This window comes from Rhipicephalus sanguineus, chromosome 1 (genome assembly GCF_013339695.2).
Source record: "Rhipicephalus sanguineus isolate Rsan-2018 chromosome 1, BIME_Rsan_1.4, whole genome shotgun sequence".
Taxonomy (NCBI): Eukaryota; Metazoa; Arthropoda; class Arachnida; order Ixodida; family Ixodidae; genus Rhipicephalus; species Rhipicephalus sanguineus.
The window spans coordinates 220,454,658-220,476,550 of NC_051176.1; the positions used below are offsets into that span (position 1 = coordinate 220,454,658).

At 46.4% G+C, this 21,893-nt stretch overlaps 1 protein-coding gene and 1 non-coding gene across 2 annotated transcripts in view; both read left to right on the top strand.

Moving 5' to 3' along the window:
* Nucleotides 1-21,893, top strand: part of LOC119381606 (uncharacterized) — a 417,646-nt gene that overhangs the window by 362,009 nt on the left and 33,744 nt on the right. The window contains exons 9-17 of the mRNA XM_049419611.1: nucleotides 5,629-5,829; nucleotides 6,774-6,972; nucleotides 7,463-7,653; nucleotides 8,239-8,396; nucleotides 9,286-9,445; nucleotides 13,367-13,510; nucleotides 15,062-15,323; nucleotides 15,464-15,676; nucleotides 16,944-17,233. Of these exons, the coding sequence (XP_049275568.1) occupies nucleotides 5,629-5,829; nucleotides 6,774-6,972; nucleotides 7,463-7,653; nucleotides 8,239-8,396; nucleotides 9,286-9,445; nucleotides 13,367-13,510; nucleotides 15,062-15,323; nucleotides 15,464-15,676; nucleotides 16,944-17,233 (1,818 nt within the window). The remainder of the gene's footprint in view (nucleotides 1-5,628; nucleotides 5,830-6,773; nucleotides 6,973-7,462; nucleotides 7,654-8,238; nucleotides 8,397-9,285; nucleotides 9,446-13,366; nucleotides 13,511-15,061; nucleotides 15,324-15,463; nucleotides 15,677-16,943; nucleotides 17,234-21,893) is intronic.
* Nucleotides 12,962-13,033, top strand: Trnat-ugu (transfer RNA threonine (anticodon UGU)). The gene has a single exon. It is a non-coding gene; the product is annotated as a tRNA-Thr (tRNA).

A 21,893-nucleotide genomic window follows, 5' to 3' on the forward strand; every position in this document is an offset into this window, starting at 1 on the left:
CCATATGACGTGATCATGACGTCACAGATCGCCAAAATTAGTGACGTCATTATGACGTCATCACATGCTGAGTTAGCTTGGTCAACGGTGGGCCTATCACGGAGGCAGTGCAAAACCAGGTGAGGTGCCTCTGGAGGCAATGCAAAGCGACATTAGGTGCAGAAAGCTTTCGGAGGGTGGCGGCGCAGGAACAGTACATCGACTGAGAAGAAAAAGAAGATGGCTTTCGCCTTCCAGTCGTCTTAGGTGAACGCATAAGGGACCCTGTGAGTTTTTTGTGGTGCCAAGTACTCGTGATAGACGGATGTAGAAAGCGAAGTGGAGAAAACCGAATTTCCATCACGCGCCGCGCGTGCTCTCTTCTTTAAATTCCGAGGATAGTCTTATGCATAAAATAGCTGCTGCAGCATTACGATAGTGTTCGTTTCTGCTCAGTGTCTAGCTTAGGCATTGTGTGTAGTGTGAATTGGTACGCTCAACACTATGAATGAGCTTACTAGCGCAAGTGCTGCGTTATTCTACAATCTCTCAGCCAAAATATGTCAAACGAATGTGTAACGCCGCTCAGAGGGAGTTCTTTTCGCGAAAACACATTTTCTCTCCTTGCATTATAGCGTAACAGCGCTCGCACGAAACTGCAGTGGCTGGTCCCGGTGTGTACACTGCAGGCAAATTAGTAAATACGTCACAGGGCGCTCGTATGGCTTCACGCTGCTTCGGCACAACTGCGTTTCATTAACGTAATGTTGTGCGGTGCCTTACAAAATACTGCCGAAAATATAAACAGCAAAAGAGAATGCATCAGCAAAACCCATCTTCACGTGGCTTTTACGCAAGCATTAGAAAGTTTTTCCTCCTATAACACAAAGCACGCGTGAAACTCCCTACCTTAGTTGGCGTCGCCCAAACTTTTTCAATCCTGAGAATCAGTCTCACTTCTATCATAATTGAACTCATCTCATTTTTCTTTCTTTACTCGCGCACCACGGATACATCAAGGCCCATGTTGCGACAAGTGCGTCCTCGTATCCCGACCAGTATGCATGGCCGCAGGGGCCGCAGCAGTTCTTGTTTGTTCGCCGCGCAAAGCGACGCTCCTCTAATCTTCCATTCGTGTTCGTTCTTACCGCTTTGTTTTCATTTACTCTTCCGCAGTTCGAGCGCGCGCGCACAGCGGTGGAGCCACCCTCGCGAACGATGTGCATCGTGTGCTCTGGCCGCAATAAATGTGGAATGCTGTGCGTGCAGCCCAGGAACGCAGAAAGAATTTTGATGCTCTGCCGTCGGGCTTCGGGTATAGCGTGTCATTTTCATGTTTAGTTTCTCGTCGCCCATGTTACCTCTGTGTTTATCTGCACCTTCTCTCTCTCTCTCTGTCAATTTCTTTCTCTTTCCAGTGGTGCAACGTGCCCATGTTTTTAACAGCACCTTGTGCAGTGGTTCGGCAAAAATACCGACTTCCACGTCGAATCTCACGGCCTTTCGGGCCTCAAAGAGAGGAATCAATGAGAGAAAAAGAGGAAGAGGGAGGAGACGATTCAATGTCGGCGCTCGCCGCCGAGGAATGCACCGACGCGAAAGTATTAAACGGGAGCGCCCCCCGCATTGACATAAATAATTCAGGGCTCTGAATCGTCGTCGGACATCGGAAGACGGCAGAAATAGAAGCGACTTTAAAAAGCAAACGAAACGGCACGGGACAACCGCCGCAGAGAGCAAGCAACGGAGAAGCCGGGTAGCGAAAGCAGCCGGTTCGTCGAGGATAGCGTGGTCGAGGCAAAACTAAAGCACATTTTCTGGTAATTGCGTTTTTTTGTTTTTTTTTTCTTAGCGTCGCGCATTCTTTTCATTCTGCCGCGGTTCATGTTAAGCAGCATTTCTTTTTGGTAGGGAAGAAAGGTGGAAAGAGTACCAGCGGGGGAGAAGGTGAAGGGTTCAGAGGCAGAAGGCCCTTTTCTTTCACCCTAAATAGAATCGCGCAAGGGAAAAAAACGGAAAAGGAGGCATATATTGTGCGGCGAAAAGCACGCGTTTTATTCGGTGGGCGCAAGCAACGTAAATCCATATATATACTGAAGGCGTGTCCTATAAGAAAATATGCGGAAAAACATGATTTTCTTTCTTTCTTTTTTGCTTGCGTGCTTCTGGACTTCGCTAAGCTGATCTGAGAAAACAGGTGCGTGCATCTCAAAGAAAACTTTTCCCAAGCACAGATTAGGACTGCATCATTATTAGTTCAACGTTTCGAAAGCGCTGCTGCCGTGTCAGCAGTTATGGCTCGTAAGCAGCGTTTATCTTACAGTATGCACAAAAACCTAGCCTCGTAAGGGATACGTCTGTAGATAGAGTGAGGGATGGAAGATTCAAAGCAATAACGCGATGAGCGCATATTGGCTTCGTTTGGGCACCTGCGTTTTGCACAACATACTCAGCATAAGAGCGAATCGGCGGCTTTGTCTGAGAATATTTTTACCCATTTCCCTTTCTGTAGTGTTGTCCCATCGCAAAAGAAGCACGCATATTTATCTTTGGTTAGATGGGTAACCGTTAACCCTCTTTGTATGAAGCAAGCAAAACTTAAAGAAGAAAAGGAAGAAAAGCTGTATGTTGACGCTTTGCAGGAAACTTGTTTAGCTTTACGTCAAAGATTACGCACTGCCGTCGTTTAGAAAAGCTTGTACGAGCTTTAGAAACGCAATTAGCCTTTGGTTCTTTCTTCTCGGTGCTAGGCATGGTAAAACTTATAGTCGCGCTGTTCGTCACTTGCAAGGGGTCCGAGTTAAGCTAATTTAAAATGAGTGAGCTTAACATGTCTTCCAGCCATTTCGCCGTGTAAACAGTGAATAGAAAAGATGCTGAAATACATTGCCTTTTTAGCATGCGTCTTCATTCTTGCGTGCTTCTCACAAAGGAGGCGTGTCATGAACTCCAGCTTTAGTTTACGGAGGCTGACCGGGTCTTTACTAATTGCCCTCCCGGGAGGCCGTTACCGACGGCTGCACGGGGGCCACAAAGGCGTCTATGTGGCAAGGCAGCACGCGGGAAACCAAGTCACGTCCCTGTCCTGGTTTGCGCTCGGCCATTTGACGAAAACGACAGTGTTCGCAGCCTTCGCGGAAGGAACCTGCACGCAGTTCTGTAAAAGAAAAAGAAAAGGCGTTGCACCAGGGCGGCCCGTATAAACAAAAAGCTCCTGCGTTTTAATTGTTCATAAGAATGATAGAGATAGAAGGAGAGAAAAAAAAAGAAACATTGCAGAGAATATTCCAGCCAATCTCGATTCTGGACATTCTGGGCATATCACTCGTCAAGGCAGCCAGCCGATGCCAAAGAATACTAATGAATGAATAGTTTTGTGAATACGACCGCACTTTAACGGCACCCGTAGCCTTCTTCTTCCTTCTTTTTTTCAATTCGATTGTTTTATAGCTGTGCGCAGATACAATTTGCTTGGATGATGCCTTTTGGTTGTTCAAAGAAATGCTAGCAGTATGTCTCCCAAACGTACACCTCTGTCCGACTTCCTTGTAAACATGGCTCGGACGGAGAATTTGACGGCCGCTAGTTCAAGACTATGCGCACGTCTGCAGTAAATTGTTCTTGTCCGCCTGTTCCCTGTGGCTCACACCCACTTTGGGGGATTGTCCAAGGATTGGGTGGTTTTATAATTTTATATAAAAGCTCGGAACAGTGTAATTTCCAAAATATACTTATTTGATCTCCCTCTGGTATATGCGCACCATGCAGTCCTTAGTTCCTCTTCACCATCATTCATCGCTACACTTTCATACTTTTTCCCTCTCTCCACTACACTGCATCATGTTAGATCGCACCATCCCAGGCCCAATTCTGTGCCGTTTCTATAAATAAAATTTATCGCCTTTTCTTTCTGTACTTCACCGCAGGCATGGTTGAAATCGATATTTTTTATTGGCTCGAATTTATCAGGCTTCCTCAAGGATAAAGGAGTGTACACATCGAATTATCTGATAATGATTTTTTTAATCATTGGTACCACACAGCTTCTTGGGGACCATAATAACAGTACTGGCACTTATCCGGTAATTTAATATAACACGGCTTTTATCACGCAGTTACTAGCTTCGGAACTCGCATCAGTACGGGCAAGTACCCCACGCCACAGAGGTGAATTGAACGAAACAGCAATGAACTCGCTCGATTTCACACTTGCGCTCGACATTTACCGCCAGTACGCGGCCGGAAGACTCGCACTCGCGTCTCCCATCTGGGGGTTGGGAAACGCACAAGCGTGGAGATGTTCTGAGACGGTCGTACAGAATTACCTCAGTATACCGTCCGCTGTTCAAAGAGCTGTTAATGCAGTGCAGATTGTGAAGTAAACGTATATACGCATACTTCGCGCCAGTCACAAGTTAGACGCGTGCAGGTGCCCGTGACGAGTACCAAAATAAAGTGAATGCAACAAAATTTTGCCAAGTCTTTCTTGTTAAAGGCTACAACGCACACACTTTGATGGTATCATATAAGACAGTCGCCAATCTAGTCAATACGCTCGCTTGTACATGTTTCACGATGTCAACACGTTGTCATTAACGTGTAATTCATGACAGGTGGTGAAGCCCTAATGAGGTAAACTGAAGCCTGTAGGATTGGTGGCTGTAAATTTCGGTTACCTTCCTGCATTCCCTTTCACGTCGTGTATGTCCTAAGCGCCTTCGAGTCAGTGTTTCCTGAAATGCCCTTTTAAGCATAGAGTAACAGGGTGAGAGAAAGCACGAAGAAAAAACTCACAGGGTTTCCTATGCATTCTCCTAAGACGACTCCAAGGCGAAAGCGATATTCTTTTTCTTCTCAGACGATGTATTGATCCTGCACCGCGCCCCTCCGAAAGCTTCCTGCAGCTAAGATGGTTTTGCACTGATGGCAGGATCAGAGGCATTGCAAGCTTTCTGCATCTCACCTGGTTTTGCAGTGCCGGGGGGATCGGCCCACCTTTGACCAAGCGACGAGATTATGTGGTGACGTAATCATGTGACCTCACGTCATGTGACGTCATAATGATTTTACGGATCTCAGCGGTCTGTGAGGTCATGATGTCGTCTTATGGTGACGCCATCACGTGATGTCGTCATATGGTGACGCCATCACGTGATGATGATTTTTGCATCATTCGTGTTGACGTCGACGGTCAATTTTCGCGTTTGATGAGGCATCTAAGGCTTTCGCGTTAGAATAACAAGCGCACACAAACTAAAAGTCACAAACACTCATGTATCATCATTATGGGTACCAGCACGGGAGGCGAGGCGGAGTAGTAGTAACACAACCGTCGGTCGTCGTTATGGTCTACAGCGGAGTTATGCCTTCATTTCTGGACCTCTGCATTCACTAAAAAACTGAATTTTCCAACCATTATTCACAAGCAAATACGTCTTCCACACCAGGCCTCGCGCCTGCTTGTCTCGTTCTTTTGACAGTCTTTATTACTTAAGGCACGGGCGTTCGCTGAGCCACACAGCGCACTGCGTGTACGACGTGCTGCCTTACAGCCTGTAAGCAATACAGTTCTAACATTGCGAGTGAAACCAAAGCGAGATGGGGATTCGTTGCGAGCTCACTTGGCTGAACATCAAGCGGTTCTCGCAGATTGGTTCCCTGGCTGGAGCAGTCACGGTGGATATGGCGCCCAGCCCAGCGACGATGGTTTGGCACAGCAGGACTGCGTCGAGGTGCGCGACGTGTTCCTGTTCCCCAGCAAGGGCCAGGGACGCACGGCTACCTTCTTCTGGAACGACCGACACTGCGCCGTCGCCAACCCGTTCGTCTGCCAGCGGCTGCGCGAAGGCGGTAAGGACATGCACGTCGCATCGCCCCCGTAGGGCGAGGAGGCACGACGAAGCGCCATGAGCTGGAGACAAGATATTTTGCACTATAACTGTGTGGGCGTGCTTAAGGAGCTCTTCGTTTACTAGAACCATTTGTTGGTCATCGATCGTGCGCACAACAATATTTTGGCTGTCGCGATCTTTCGGTGCCTGTTCTGCGAATCCCTCACGCCTACGTGCCGCGTTTTGTTTATTATTGTGCACGGCCCCGTATTCACAATAACGTGTTACGCTATCACTTCTACTTATGGGCGATCTTGTTCTAGCTACGACATATAATTAGCGAGGGTAACCGGCAATTGACACTTACGTCCATCCGTCCGCGGCCAAATAGCCTATGTCACAGATAGTGTAATGCCGGGTCGATCCGCAGAAGAGGTAAAGCTGGGTTTCGATGGTGCAACGCGGACCTGGATGCCTGCTTTACTTCCATTCAAGGTGTAAATTCCGGAAAAGGGGTTAATACCTGGCCGACACATGGTCCAGCATTCACCCTTTTCCAAATACAGGGATAGAATGCGCTGTTTAAGCCCATTGTGTGCGCGCCTACCACTGGACGCATAACTATGGTCACGGAACACATGCAAAACCTCTAGCCTAACGTAGCGGAATAACGACGCATAATTGCGTATCGTAACACCCATAGACCCGCACTCGGTATACTGGGATCAAACACGTACAGGAGTAAACACAAAGCACCAGACACAGTAATCTATCTATCTATCTATCTATCTATCTATCTATCTATCTATCTATCTATCTATCTATCTATCTATCTATCTATCTATCTATCTATCTATCTATCTATCTATCTATCTATCTATCTATCTATCTATCTATCTATCTATCTCTTTTTTTACCATGTAGCCTTCTCACTTGGTCGTCTGTGTCTTTTTTTATTCTCAGCCACTTTGGAGGTTGGACGCGTTGTAGAGTGCAACCGTACGCTGGTGCTGACCCCTGAACACAGCCGGGGTGCGGTGTCAAGCCCCAACTTTCCCGGTGCCTACCCCAACAGCCAGCGATGCTCCGTCGAAATCCAGGCTCCTGCGGGGTTCCGCGTGGAACTGCGCTTCACCGAATTCCTGCTCGAGGACCACCCTGGGTGCGCCCACCTTATCAGCGTCATTTCCGCCGACTACAGGACACGTCTGGTCGTGCCTGTAGTCGGCAATGATTTTGATATGCTTACTACTATTATGATCGCAGCATGAGCCTTAGTTATGCGTACACTTTTTTTCTTTCCCTTTTCCTCTTCTACATGCGCTGTAAAGCCTCAGGTTAGAGTGTAAATGCGCGTGCCGACTTCTCTGTCTTTCTATAAACAAATTAAAGCTACTCTAACTTGGTGCCCCTGCTGGTGAGCTGCAAAAGTTATGCTGTTAGCCACTGCGCCGTCATTGAGTACCATTTTTTTTGTCTGCTTGCGTGTTGTTCTTTCTGTCCCCTCTCCATCTACTTGTATTCGAACATGTACTCAGTCTTCTTTATTTAGTTGCTATCTGGACTGAAAATGAAACATAACGAGCGCCTCGTATTTGCGTTGAAAACGATAGGTTTTTGGGCAGTTTTAATTGTTTCTAAACCTTGTGCAGGTGCGAATATGACTACGTGGAAATCGATGAACCCGATGAGGAACGCAGTAGTGGCCGCCTTTGCGGCGACTGGAGCGGACGGGTGAAACTGCTGCGTCAGTACAGCCATGGCCGACGCCTTCGAGTTCACTTCGTCTCCGACTTCTCGCATGCCTTCAAAGGCTTCAAAGCAGAGGCTGTTCTCAGGCCTGGTACGGTACCTGCCTTTGTGTGTTCCGATCTCGAAAGATGTAGTCTTTGGTGTTCACCGAAAAAAAAAAATAAAGTGCTCATTTCAACCTGAATCTAGTGACCGAAAGGTGTGGCGCTGTTAATGTTTTCTTCCGCAGAGCCTGTGTTGTATATCGCCACGGATCAATTTTCTAGTTTATTCTGCTTGTTCATTCACTGAAGCGCTGGTATTTTTAAGCAGTTGCAAAAAAAACTAAATATGTCATGCCTGAGAGGTTTTGCTGGTAACCAAAAACGTTCTCTGACCTCCAAGAAGTATCTGCAGGTAGACCGCACTGGAAGCTTAGAAAAAGTGCCATTCATTCTTACTATTGTCAGAACAAGTTAGCGAACTGTCATTGCTTTTACAATGTGCGTTTTCATGGCATGAATGTTGGGAAGAAGTCGCGAGGCCTGGAATAGACTTTATCTAGAGAAGTAAACTACAGCATATAAACAGCTGACAGTAATATCATCCGTCAACGATAAATCCCAGTTTATCGACATGCAGATCAAATGCCAATGGTTTGGCTCATATAAATTAATGCAAACCTGTTTGCTTGCAGAGGCGGTGCCGACGCAGCTGTGCGATGCGCGTCAGTTCCAGCGTTTTGCTGACCACTGCTACTTGACGGCCAGTTTCCCTGAAGTGTCCTGGGCCACAGCACAGCGTGTCTGCAGCGAATCACAGGCCACACTGGCCGCCGTCCGCACGGCGGCGCAGGTACGCCTCAGTCTTACGCATCGCTCAGACGTGCGAGAGTCGCGAGAACTCTAACGACACTGCTGACTCTCGTAAAACGTTCGACAAAACTCTGCGAACGAGTTTCCCTGAACACGTTAAGTTACACAACCAACACGGCCAAGCGCCATGGCATGCGTGCTCACCTTCATGTTTTGTATGACACAAGAGGTGTTCCTGTAATGTGGAAACTCCCGTGAAGTTCCATTCTTACGGCCTTCCCACCATCCCAGGATCATAACTGAATTATGAGCTGTGAGTTGGGCCGGTCGTGGTGGCGGTGGTGGAGGTGATAGTGATGATGATGATTTTGGTTGCCCAAGTGCTATATTAATGCTTTCCAGGAGCGCCGGAAAGTGCTTCTCAAGGTCAGACGGGATTTCATAAGCCTATCCAGAAGTCATCGGTTCGTAACTGTTCTTCCGAGCGATTCCATTATGAAATTAAATAGTCACTCAATTGTAGCAATTTTTCTCCAACTTTCAGGCGTCCTTTTAAACCTCTATTTTGTTTAGTCTACGAGAGTTGGGGTTTCCTGTAAGCATTGGACCTTAAGCAGGGCACCCAAGCTTACCGCCAGACATACGGGGCCTGAATGGAACCGCCATGCTCCGAAAGTGTTTCGCAAATGAGTATTTAACATTGACATAATAACTCCATCATCCGGATTATCTGTAATTTTCTCGTATGAACAGTCCTAGTGCAACTACTTTTTGCTAATGCAGGCCCAACTGTGTTGAAAAAGTACTGCCCACGACGCTACTGACCTTTCGCTTTCACAGCAAGTGGAACATGTCTGTTTTGCCTCGGTTTTAACTGGCCACCGACGTCGTAGTTAGCATTTCATACAGCCTACTTCTCCTTGGTTCAGGAAGCCCACCTGAGGGCGCTCGTGGCCGCCACCGAGGGCTCCGCTTCCGGCGTCTGGTACTGGCTCGGCGGCCGCAAGGTGGGCCAACGGGCAGACGCTGGCTCCTGGGTGGACGAGGCGAGTGCCGAGAACGCCGCCGACACCACCAATGAGCCGCCCGGTGAGATACTGAACCTCCGTGAAAGCTTCTCCCTCTCCTGACAGACGCTTAGCTTGGCGCTCTTATCACACCAAAACAGGCACTCTAGGACGCGAGCACATTCACTTAAACGCGTTGTCTCGTTCTCATTTCGCCAGTACGCGGAAGCGGGCGCCTGTAACTTTGACTCGGTATCGGTAGCACACATTTACTTGCGTTTGCGCTGGATCAATATCTCAACTCTTCTTTACCAAGCGATGAGAGCACATGAACTCAGCTTTTATTTTATTTATTTTCAAAATACTGCCAATCCCTCAAAGGGATTATTACAGGGGTGGGAGTTAATTCATACATGAATGTACAGAAGTAATGCGAACAGCAAATTATGCGCTCTGTAAGAAATAGACATTTACATGTATAAAAAACAAAAACAAAAATGCACACTCTAAGTAAGCAATTACATCAAGCATACCACAGCAATAACAATAAAACAACAGTATTAAACATAGTAACATGTGTCCGCGTCAAACAGCTTCATCCACGAGTTCAGAGAATAATTCTAGCGTAGGCTGAGTAACAATAAATTCATCTAAGGCATTCCAGTCTCTTACAGCTCGTGGAAAAAAAGAGAAGCGAAATACATTGTTAGTAGGACGAAATTCTTCTAACGTGAATCTGTGTTTGTGTCGCGTTTCTCTCGCAGAGCTATATGTAACAAATGACCTGGGGTTGATCTTAAAACTATTTTGTAACAACAAATACAGGAATTTCAATCTGTGCACTTTCGCTCGGTTAAACAAAGTAGCGAGGCCAGCCAGCCGAAGAAGTTCTGTTGGGGAATCACTACGCCTGTAACGATTGAAAATAAAGCGGACAGCTTTCCTTTGTACCCGCTCAAGCGCAGCGATGTTGTGTTTAGTATGCGGAAACCACGCAATACTGGCGTATTCCAGTGTCGGCCGGATGAGACTGGTGTAGGCAAGAAAACGTGTTTCAAAGGTAGATCCGGCAAGCGATCGTTTGAGGAAGAACAATTTATTCATTGCTTTTTTAGAAATTTGCTGCACATGCGCATTCCAGCTTAGGTCACTGCTTATCGTTACACCCAGATATTTGTACTGTGAAACGTTTCGTAGTGGGGTACCGTTGATACTGTAAGGAAAGGTAAGTGTTGATTTCTTGTTTGTAATGTTCATGTAGACCGTCTTTTCTGCATTTAACACCATTTGCCAGTCTGAACACCACTGAGCCACTTCGTACAAAGAATTACTAAGTTTTGTTTGGTCATCTTCAGTTTTGATTGTGTGGTACAGTACGCAGTCATCTGCAAATAGCCTAATGTTTACGTCTACGTGCTTAGTTATGTCGTTTATATATAGTAAGAAGAGCATTGGGGCTAATACAGAACCCTGCGGTACACCAGATAAAACGGGAACAGTATCAGATACGTGGTCATTGTACTGTACGTACTGATAACGGTCTGAAAGATAATCTTCAATCCAACACGTGAGTGGTCCTTCTCCTAATAGACATCTTAATTTATAGCTAAGCTTGAGGTGGGAAACGCGATCGAAAGCCTTGGAGAAGTCCATAAATATTACATCTATTTGTAGTTGGCTGTTAACATCTTTGGCAAAGTCATGAAGCGTTTCTACTAATTGAGTAACAGTCGACAGGCCACTACGAAACCCATGCTGATTGGAGTGTAATATGTCGTGACTTTCGACGAACTCTGTTAAATATTTCAGGATGATATGTTCCAGTATTTTGCAAGATGTGCATGTCAGAGATATTGGCCTGTAGTTAGCTGGGGAAAACGTATCACCTGATTTGTGCACGGGTATTATCTTTGCTAGTTTCCAGTCAGCTGGAAGATGACCAACGCGAAGTGACTTTAAATATATTAGCTGAAGGAACTTGCTTACAGGCTCAGCGTATCGCTTTAAAAAGGCATTTGGAACGTCATCTGGACCAGTGCTTTTCTTTTCGTCGAGGTTTAGCAAGAGGGATAATACACCCGCCTGCGATATGAAGGGGGTGTCTAATGGTGTATCTACGTCACTTGGTCTGAACTGGCCGCGTTGAAGTAGGCCGTTATCAGCGGTGAAAACAGACTGGAAGTAGCTGTTGAAAAGATCGGCTGTCTGTTTTCCTCCCGGGGTAGGCGTATACGCTTTGTTAGTATGTTTCACACTTATGTATCGCCAGAACTTATGAGGCGCTGTTTTGATAAAACTGTGTAAAGAGTGACTGAGAAAGCGTTTTTTCGCTAAATTCACTTTGCTCTAAAAGCTTTAAAATGTGGTGAAAGCAAACACAGCTTGCAGGCGATAGTTTTCGTTATTTTTTCATCAGGTTGTAATGAAAAGCTTTTACCCCCTTTGTATCCCAGCGTCCACATGTGTGGACAAAGCACACCAATGAAGTGGGATCAGGCTAGCCAACGCATTGCCTTAAAAATTGATTTGAAATGTTGGCATTGCTTCAGAATTTCATAAAAACATCTATATGTGTCCGCTTCTGTGATCAAACAGCGGCAAGCGCACACAGAACAATGGCGTTCTTCTCAAGCCGCCTGTAGAGGTGTATGCCTGCAGACATACACGCCATAATTTTCGGGCTGACTAGCGGAAGCGAATGTTCCGATTTGTAGAGCACCGGTAATTAAAATAATGAACGATGATGGTGAAAGTGTTGAATCAGAGCCGTGAGCAAGCGGCCACGTGAACTTTTATGATGATGATGATGATGATGATATTAACAATGAATGCGTTTAACTGATGATCAAAGCTTTGATTATTGTAAGTAGTGATGATGATAATGGTTACTGCGATGAATCAGAGCCGTCAGCAAGATAAGTTCCCATGTCCGGTGAAGAACGATGCTGGACCTGGTGTAACTGGTGTTCCCAGCGTTCACATACGTGGACACTTGTCTTATCCTAGAACTAAGGCTAAATTTTCCACATTATCAGCTTATTCCCACTTTCGTATGTATTGCTTTTGTATATATGCAAAAAAAAATTTACTTGCGCAACTGGATTGGCTGTGGGATACAAACGGTTAAGGTACTACATGCTCGTAATATTTAAAAAATGTAAGAGGCACCAGCCCATATGTATTACCTACATATAAGTTCGGTCCCTGCCGGCGGCAAGTTATCTTTTCGTTCACTTTACTTTCTTCACATTTATATTCTAAATACAACAGGTAACACCCCCCCTATACTTTCTTTGGCGTTATTGTCTGTTATTTCTCATTAATATTGTGTCTAACAAAAAAAAAACGAACCCTTAAGAGTCATCTCCTTTCCTTCATTCATAGCGAGGGTCTCGTTCTGGCAGACTTGATGCCTTCAGGTAGTACGCCAGGGATTATTGGTCGGCGTCCAGCTCGTAAAAAGATCTCGTGCTATGTGACGCCAACAGGCACAAAAAAAAGTGTTCCACACTCGCCGCCATGGCTGCGATTAGCGCTGACTAACACTCCTAAGTTTAAAAGCACATATATACCCCATAAGGTGGACGGGAGGATGACCGCCGCCGTAGCTCAGTGGTAGAGCATCGGACGTGTTATTCGAAGTTCGCAGGTTCGGTCCCTGCCGGCGGCAAGTTATCTTTTCGTCCACTTTACTTTCTTTACATTTATATTCTAAATACAACAAGTAACACCCCCTATACTTTCTTTGGCGTTATTGTCTGTTATTTCTCATTAATATTGTGTCTATATAGAGTACACACGTGTATAAGACCCGTCATCTTCTTTACCTATAGGCACTGCATCTCACGCCTCTGATTATTCCACGCCTGACTTCGAGAATATAGCGAATATCACTATCCTGCCGCTCCTCTCGGATTTTTAGGTTATATTTTCGCGCGACGAAAACGCCAATACTATTAATGTGTCTTGGAGAGCACGCCCGTGACTTTCTCACGCTCTCCAGGGGAAGCGGCCAGCTCTGGGACCAAGGGGACACCTCTGTGCCTGGCGTTGCAGTGGAGGCCCCAGCAGAACGGAAGCGACCTGCACTGGGCCTGGAAGCCGTGCGACCATTCCGGCCGATATATCTGCCAGAAAAAAGCGTTCAGTGAGTGCGCGTTGTCGTAGATCGATGCTCTTCGGGACTAGCGCTTGTGTGCGCGCGCTGAACTGATGCATCCCATGCTATGCGCGCCCGGTCGATAGCAGTCAGGCCGACTTAAATGTTTTCCAATCGTGAAGCAGCCAACAGGATGGCGCCCTTAGGGGCCGATAGCGTGGAGGCGCCCTTTATAGAGGCGCCTGCGTGAACTTCCGCATTTTCTTCCCATTCAAACTGTAGGTTTTTTTTTTCCTGTAGATGGTAGTTCAACTGATTTATGACAGGTTTCTCTCCTTGAGCACTTTGGTTACTCTGTTTTGTAATCGCGAGGACCGGTGGCCTTATTCGTGGCAATTGCTAAAGCTAACTCTAACACAGTCAGGGTTACTGTCGCGCGCTCTGCGAAAGAACGCTTAGCTCTCACCCAGCGAGGGGCCGCACATAATCTCTCATGCCAACTGACTTTGTTTTTGTTCTTGTTAGCGATAATACCTTGGGATGAACATATCAAACCTTTTCGTGCGTAAGTGCTGGTCGACATTGGCGAACCGCTTTCGCTAATGTTATTACAAGTAGAGCGATTGGCCGGAACAGCGCCTCCTCTATAGAGGAGGCGCTGGCCGTAATCTGCACTTGCGAGCAGCTTTGCCGTAAAAACACTTTTTATACGAAGCATCATATTTAGTAAGAAGAGAATTAGTTTAGAAAGCATGTATAGAAAAGCTACGTCCTTTGGCTATGACGGAGTACAAACAAATTCTTTAAATATGGCGCGTGAAGAGGTTGTTGCTCTTTGACTGTACACCACCACAAAATCTGCACTCAGTGATGGAAGCTTTCAAGAAGTACGCATGCCGAAAATAACTTTGATCTTATTTCTCGACGGGGCACTTAAAAGAGTGGCTGCACCCTGATATTCTTCTTAAACTGGGAGCGATTGAGATTGTGACGCATATGAATGACAAATGGCGAAGGAGGAGAAATACTGTTGAATGCATGCCGTGACTTATCTTATACCACTCAGCACGCAGTAAATCAGAAAAGCTGATCTGGATTACTCAACGTAACGCCTCTTTAATGTTATGGTTGTCGTGACCTCAGTACCTGGCTCATATAAACGAGAAGGATTGGTTGCATTGGAGGCAATGACATACTTAACACCGTATCTTCTTTGTCAGTTTCTTCGATCTGTCGTAGCACCGATCGCGTACCGGCGTTCCAGTATTTCTTTATGCCCCGAAGGACCTTAATAGAGTTTTTTTTTCATCCATCCATCTATCCATCCAAGGAGTACGTATGGATTAAAATTACATCAGGTGTATTCTCCTCGAAGATGAATGTTTAGGTAACCTTCAATCAGTGCATCTGCCTCGTGGGATGTGTCGCCGCCGCCTTGCCAAAAGATAGCCTTGGTTCAACATCCTCTCGACGCGTTCACGCTGCATGCCCAAGTGCAGCCTAGTTGTATCGAGTTCCTTGTGCGCCATATTCACCTTTCATTGAGCGATACACGCGCGACAGGTACACGACGGTGCACTGTTTTCGTCCCTCCTGCAGCACTTCCGGAAGACTTGAATTCTACGCGCACGGAGCCAACGGGCACGCTTACGTCGTTGCACCACCCAGCGCACTACTTGAACGACCTGCACTACTCAGTGTCCATCGTGGGGCCTCCTGGTTCGCGGGTACTGCTGTCCTTCTCTCGTTTGGATCTCGAGTGGCAGGCTGACTGCCTATACGACTACATCGAGATCGAGAGCCCGCACAGCCAGGCTGATCCCGTGCGCATCTGTGGACAGCACGAGACCGACCTGGACAGGTGAGTCGACGGCGAGTCCCAGTGTCCAATGGAGTTAAATAAAATATTGCATTTGTGCATACGGCGACCACTTTTGCGATTTCCTCAGGGTGCTCTTGGCACACTTTAAGTATAGAAACGCTGCCGTTGCACTTGCGCAGGTTCGACCACTTCTCGGAGTCCAACGAGCTCAGACTGACTTTCCACTCGGACTACTCGGTCACAGCCACGGGCTTCGCAGCTAGCTGGACGACGGTGGACATGGCGTCGCTGTGCCACGACCCGCCATCTACTCTCACTGCGTACAAGGACCGGCCGCAGTCGCTTGTCTCGCCGCATTACCCGCTCTTCTACCCAAACAGCATGCACTGCAGGTGAGCAAGGCGCGAGCCCTTTTTCATATTCTTATTCCGTGAGGTAGTTTTACGTACGTACATGTATTATTAGCATTTTTTTATTGTTAGTATTCATTTCACTTAGGACATCGACCATGCACTACTTTCCCCACCCTTATTTATTTTCCTTCCCTATCTAGTGCTTTCCCTACCAAGTAAATTTATATGTAGTTACGCGAGCGACCGCATAAGGCAACTATATTTTATTCTTTTTACAATTTAAACGCTGAGGAGGCGCGTCTGGCGTTTACCTCTTAACGGCATATTGCGGGTACGGATCATACGGTTGGAAGCGCAGTGTCAGCAGGCGGCGACATGATGACAAACGTGAGTGACAGCGTAATTAAAAATAGGCCGTATGCGTGTGGCGGTGAACGCGTATTCGTGGCAACTGTATGGAAAGATGGAGGTATTAGCGTGGCTTAATAAGCGTCTAAGGCGCATTTTGTGGCATATAAAAACGGAGACACTTGTGGAGTGACCCGTCTAGGTATGACTTGAGCAGAAGGGCATAACACGTTTCATCGCTTTAACGAGGCGACGCGCAGTGGCAGCTGTGCAGGTCGCGCTGCTAAGCTCGAGGACGCGGCTTCGATTCCAGGCCACGGCGTCCGCATTTCGATGTGAGCGAAATGAAAGAACGCCTGTGTATTTGGATTTAGGCGCACCTTAAAGAACCCCAGGTGGTGAAAATTAACTACTAATTGCTTTACATTCATCTTTATGCAAGCCTTTTGTTTTATATGGGAAGTAGTTACGCGAATTATTGTGGGAATTCTGAAAGGTGACAGGAGATGACACATCACCATTTTTGAAATGGTTGGGTCTTCGTTGTGCTTTAGTCGTGATATCTCTGCCAGATTTTTCTAACAGTAGAATCGAACTAGTGCATGGTCTCGGTTAACCAAACAAGTAGCACAGAAATTCGCCACCTAAGCGTAGATTTACGAGAGCAATTATATTTGCGATAGCAACATTTCACTTCACTAAAGAGGTGAATATTTAACGCCTTTAAAGCATGTTCCAGAGTGTAGTTTTCAAAAACAGGCGTTACAGGTTTTCTGTGGTTCGTTTTATCATCATTCACTATTTAATCGTAAGTGAACTTTCTTCTACATGTTTTACTTTATCTTACATTCACTACCTCGCATCGAATAGGTTGCGAGGGACGCTGCCTTGCTGATTGCGTTTGTCTCGCTTGCCTTTACAACGTCTCACACTTCAAGCGGCGACCTTTCTGTGCCAGGTACGTGATAAAGTCCGAGATGCCCAGCCTTCCCGTGTTGGTGACCGTGGAAGACATGGACGTGGGCGTGCGGGACGCGTCTGGTCTCTGCCTGGGTGACCGGGTGAGCGTGAGGCTCAGCGCCACCACGGCCGTGGGGAGCCCAGCCACAATCAGCCTGTGCGGCGGCGACCAGAGCGTGCAGCGTGGCTTCCAGCTGCTCTCGTATGGCGACACACTCAAGCTGACTCTCGAGGCCCAGCCGCAAAGGACGCGGAGGCACCGGGGATTCAACATCACTTACCACGCACGTGAGTCGCACGCATATATTGTCACGCCTAATCATCCTTCTATGGAAACGCATATCTTTACTATGTTACCCCGGCGGAGAATTTGCCACTCCTGGATATGAATAAATCGCTCGCAATGTACAGACGACTTCTGGTCTTTTGACTAACTTCGTATCACCAAACAAAAACAAAAGACATGGCTTTCTTCAACGGAACCATTCCTGATTCCGACGTCTGCACTGAGCCGATTGCCATTCTTGAAAACGTTATACGTACATCGTTATCGCACGTGTGCAGGTGATAGACGGGGCCTTCGATTAAATAGACAGTCTAAAACATCATATTCAAGCAAGCGTAAACATATTACGGATGTTAAAAAAATACTGTTATCATCATTGCCTGTGCTCCACGCGTTATTCCTCTTTTTGCGTTTAACTTTTTTCTGTCCTTTTGAGCGCATGTGTGGATTACGTTCGCTACGTTGACGCACGTTATTCAGCCAGTTTAACGCGTGTATAGCTTACCTGTGCCAAGAAACAGCGTTATGTTATCAAGCATAGAATGATCTGTGGCTCTCCCTTCAGCGAAATGATCACAATGTCCACTCTCTCGCTATCAATGATCACCACTAACTGTTTAAATTAGCTATACTCTGCTCTGAACACGCCTATAACGCAATTTGTTGGTACGCATTGCACATCAAATTTTCGTTATCATTTGCCAATTCGGGCAACTGTACGTTTGACGAGACGCGTCGGCATAGAAACGACAGGATGGATGCTAGTGTATTGTCATGGCTTAGACATGTGTGGCTGGTATTGATGTTTTTTTTCCTTTATTTTACGTTCGCAAATGCGTACGTAAATCTCAAAGCCTTCAACGGACGCGCTCCGAAGTGTTCTGCAAAGGACTGGCTCTTAGCTTACGGAAGGTGCCAAACGCTTTTATAAAACTGCGTAGGCCTAATAAGAAGGATTAGCGTAGCAACAACAACAAAAAAGTGGAAGCAATCAGCCGTGTAGCGAAAGGACCCGGGCCTCTCCTCGGGTCCGCTCTGCACTGAACGCTGCCACCGTCGCTATTTTAGGGTCACACTGTGAAGGAGGAGGAAGAGGAGGAGGAGGAGACGGTCTGCAGGCGGATCTAGCCTTTAAAAATACGCCAGCGATTGCGTCGCCATGGCGCCTCGATCTTTCAGGAAATTTTTGTCACCGTTCAAAAGCACTGCACAGACGGGTGTCATACGACGAGAGTGGCTCCATCCGGCAATTTCTAAAGCTTTGCAATCAGCAACTGTACTTCTACTCTTCTTTTAAGAATAGTTTCCGGGTGCACGCACCGGGAGCCAGTTCCCGCCAGCCAAACAATGACGGATTACACTCGTAATCTTTGTAAGTGGGGGGTTTGCTCTTTCCACTTAGTGACTCCCAGTAAAATATAAGAAGGACATCTGATATAAGAATGAACCAAGCTGCTGAAGAAAGGGCGGCCCAATATACGATAATGAGGCGCACGGTGTTCGGTAACTTGTCTAGCTCCCCCGCCAGGATAATTTTCGTGTAATAATTAACGAGTTCATTAGAAAATATTAATTTAGTAGCTTATAACTTTTGAACTCATGGTGTGGCTTCCAATAGGAGCAACTCGCGTTGTTTTAGGATAGAGTAACTTCGCCCGGTCGCTGATATAACTGCTGTCCTGAAAAGGAGTTGAAGGAAATAAGTGGACTCATTGCGTTTTTCAGCAACTGCCCGGAAAAATTTAATTCCGGGGTTTAGGTGCCTGAGGCCCGATTTTGTTATAAGGCATACACTAGTGTTTTGGACTCGTAATGACCTCACGGGGCTCCTTAATGTGCGCCTCGATCTAAATACGTCGTCGTTTTTGCAGCTCGTCCCCGTCTAAATGTAGTTGTCGTGGACGACTTGCTATTTCTAGCTTAGCAGCCCACAAAAACACGCGTACGCACACGCGCACTACTTTATCCACCATCTTCACCTTCTCCAAACGTTGATTTTCTTCTCCACATAAACACTATTGTAAAGGTGAAGCACGCTTTCCGGAGCTCAATTCACGTTTATCTTTAGTGTTCGACATTTCCTATAAGACGTTCTGTCAGTTTATTAAGGAGAAAGCCTCAGATGCCTCATCAAACGCGAAAATTGACCGGCGTCCCTCGTCGGTGTCCCCCGTCGGCGGCGACCGCACGGGTGATGCAAAAGACCATCACGGGATGACGTCGTCATGACGTGACTGTGCTGTCACATAACGTGACCTATCACATGACATCCTTGCTTGGTCAAAGGTGGGCCGATCACGGACGCAGTGCAAAAACTAGCCGAGGTGCCTCTGATACGGGAGGCACTGAAAAACCACGTTAGGTGCAGAAAGCTTTCAGAGGGTGGCAGGGCAGGATCAGTGCATCGACTGAGAAGGAAAAGAAGATGGCTTTCGCCTTCCTGTCGTCTTTGGTGAATGCATAAGGGACCCTGTGAGTTTTATTTTTATGTGGAATGAAAACAAACTTTCTTTTGTTGCTTGAAGTTTGCTTCTCTGACAGTTCTCCGCGACGTAAATGGACATGGCAGTTCCGTTTTCCTCCTCCCTTTTCCGCGAGTACACATGTATCATAACTGTCGGTATTAGAAGAATGTGAGCATAGAAAAATTCTTAATAGGAGAAAGACAACGGAATTAAAGACAGTGCTTCTCAATTGCGATCGACAGAGGATCACTCAAAAGGAAATTTCATAACGTACATTCTCAGGCTGTCCGATTATTTGCAGAAATGGGTGCAGAATGTTGTTTTAAACATCGTGTTTTATTTGCGAGGCTCTGCGCTCAAACAAATCCTGCGATATATCACTAAAGCAAAAACAAAAAAAAGAAAAACACCCCGACCAGTGTGCCCATAATGTGGTGGTTGTTGTATATAATGTTACGTCATGTCAGATATCTTATTCCTGCTGTTCATTGCTTGAATATTAAACTGCATTAACATGCGAATGGCGTTAAACACGTGCGTGTCGGCCGCATAGCTGCCCAGTCCAGCATGTGTATCTATCTTCTGCACTTCACGCAGGTGTATGGTGAGCCTTCTGTCTCGTCCTTACAAGCATGCATGCATGCATGCCCAGAAGCATGTTCTAGAATATAACAGCATTCAACATTTCTGCGTAAGGGGAAAAAACAACGCATGCAGTATATTTAAGATGCTGTCAAAGACGAATCCGTACAGTGTCTTTTGTTTCGTTCTGCCGGAGTGTACGTCACAGGGCCATAACTAAACGGTGCACTTCTGCACAGGTACCATCAGCTAATTATAGATGACCATGTTAGCGGAGCGTTTTCCTGGGGCCCTGTTGATTTTTTAGGGGCGAAGCTCCTTAGGGTGTGGGTCGTTCCCTCCTCTGTAGTAGTAGTATGTAGCCAGCTCTAGTTTAATTAATTGCTCACTAGATGGCGTTTCATGTATTTTTTAGAGCTCTAGTTTAATGAATTGCTCACTAGATGGCGTTTCATGTATTTCTTAGAGTTGCTGTTTAAAGATGACAGATGGCGCTTGTATAATGCGAATGGCGCATATCATTGGATGCCTGCGATCGTAAAAGGCACTCGCTCTTGGCGCGCTTTCTCTTTCGCTCGGAGTCGCCGGATGGAGGCAGACAGGGCGCTCACTCTTGGCGCGTTTTCTCTTTCGCTCGGGAGCGGACACTTTCCCTGCATTTTGATCACAAAGCGGTGATAATGAAGGGACCACGTAAACCAGCAGTAGAATAAAAGTTTGATGTTTAATATATACACGGTGTTTCACACTCTTTATATGGTGTACTGGGCGAATTTCACGGAAGAGTTTCACAGTTTACCGATGATTCCCTCCGGAGCTTCGCCCCACTCATCATCATTCACCCCGTGGATATGCTGTCATTTTTTTTCTCTGCCTGCCGTGAATTAATTTCCAACAACTTTATGTTTTGAGCATATTTGATTTTGCACACGTTATCGTACGTTAGCCGATAATTATTTCAGTAAGCTTAAGCGTTGTCATTTTTCATCAAACGGGCTGTTAAGATCGTTAGGACCGTATCGGCGACTGGAAGCGCACCCGAAAAAATGCAAGCGTCTGGTTATACTAAATACCTTGAGGCCATCTTAAATGCAAAAATGGGCGCACTACTTTTGCATTTAAGATGGTCTCGCCCCATTTTTGCATTTAAGATGAACCAACGACAACTAGCCCAAATGGCTGTTTTGCTACCTTGAGACCAATCGTATAGAGTACTTAAGGCAGGTGAACACAATGCCGGGTCCCTGCAACGTCTGACAAATGAAATGGTAGCCGTCTAGAAGCATCGCAAAATGTCGAGCCGTTTGTCGTGGTCAGCTTCGCCGCATGACTGTATATGACCATATGAGCAGGAAGTGAAACGCGTGGGTGCAGTGGCGTCGGACTTTTTCTCACAGGGGGTCGATTCTTAAATGGAGAGCGATTGTGAGTCTTTCTCTCGTCTCCTCAATTCTTTGCTCCTTAATGGCGTTTTCTCTGACGTCTGATATTTTGGCTCCTCATCAGATTCATATTTTTGTGCAAAAAAACGAGATGTGCGAGTATTCATCACACTTCGTATACTGCACTATACTGCCTGCTTTGTGTACAACGTTCTCAATATCGAGCTTTTTTT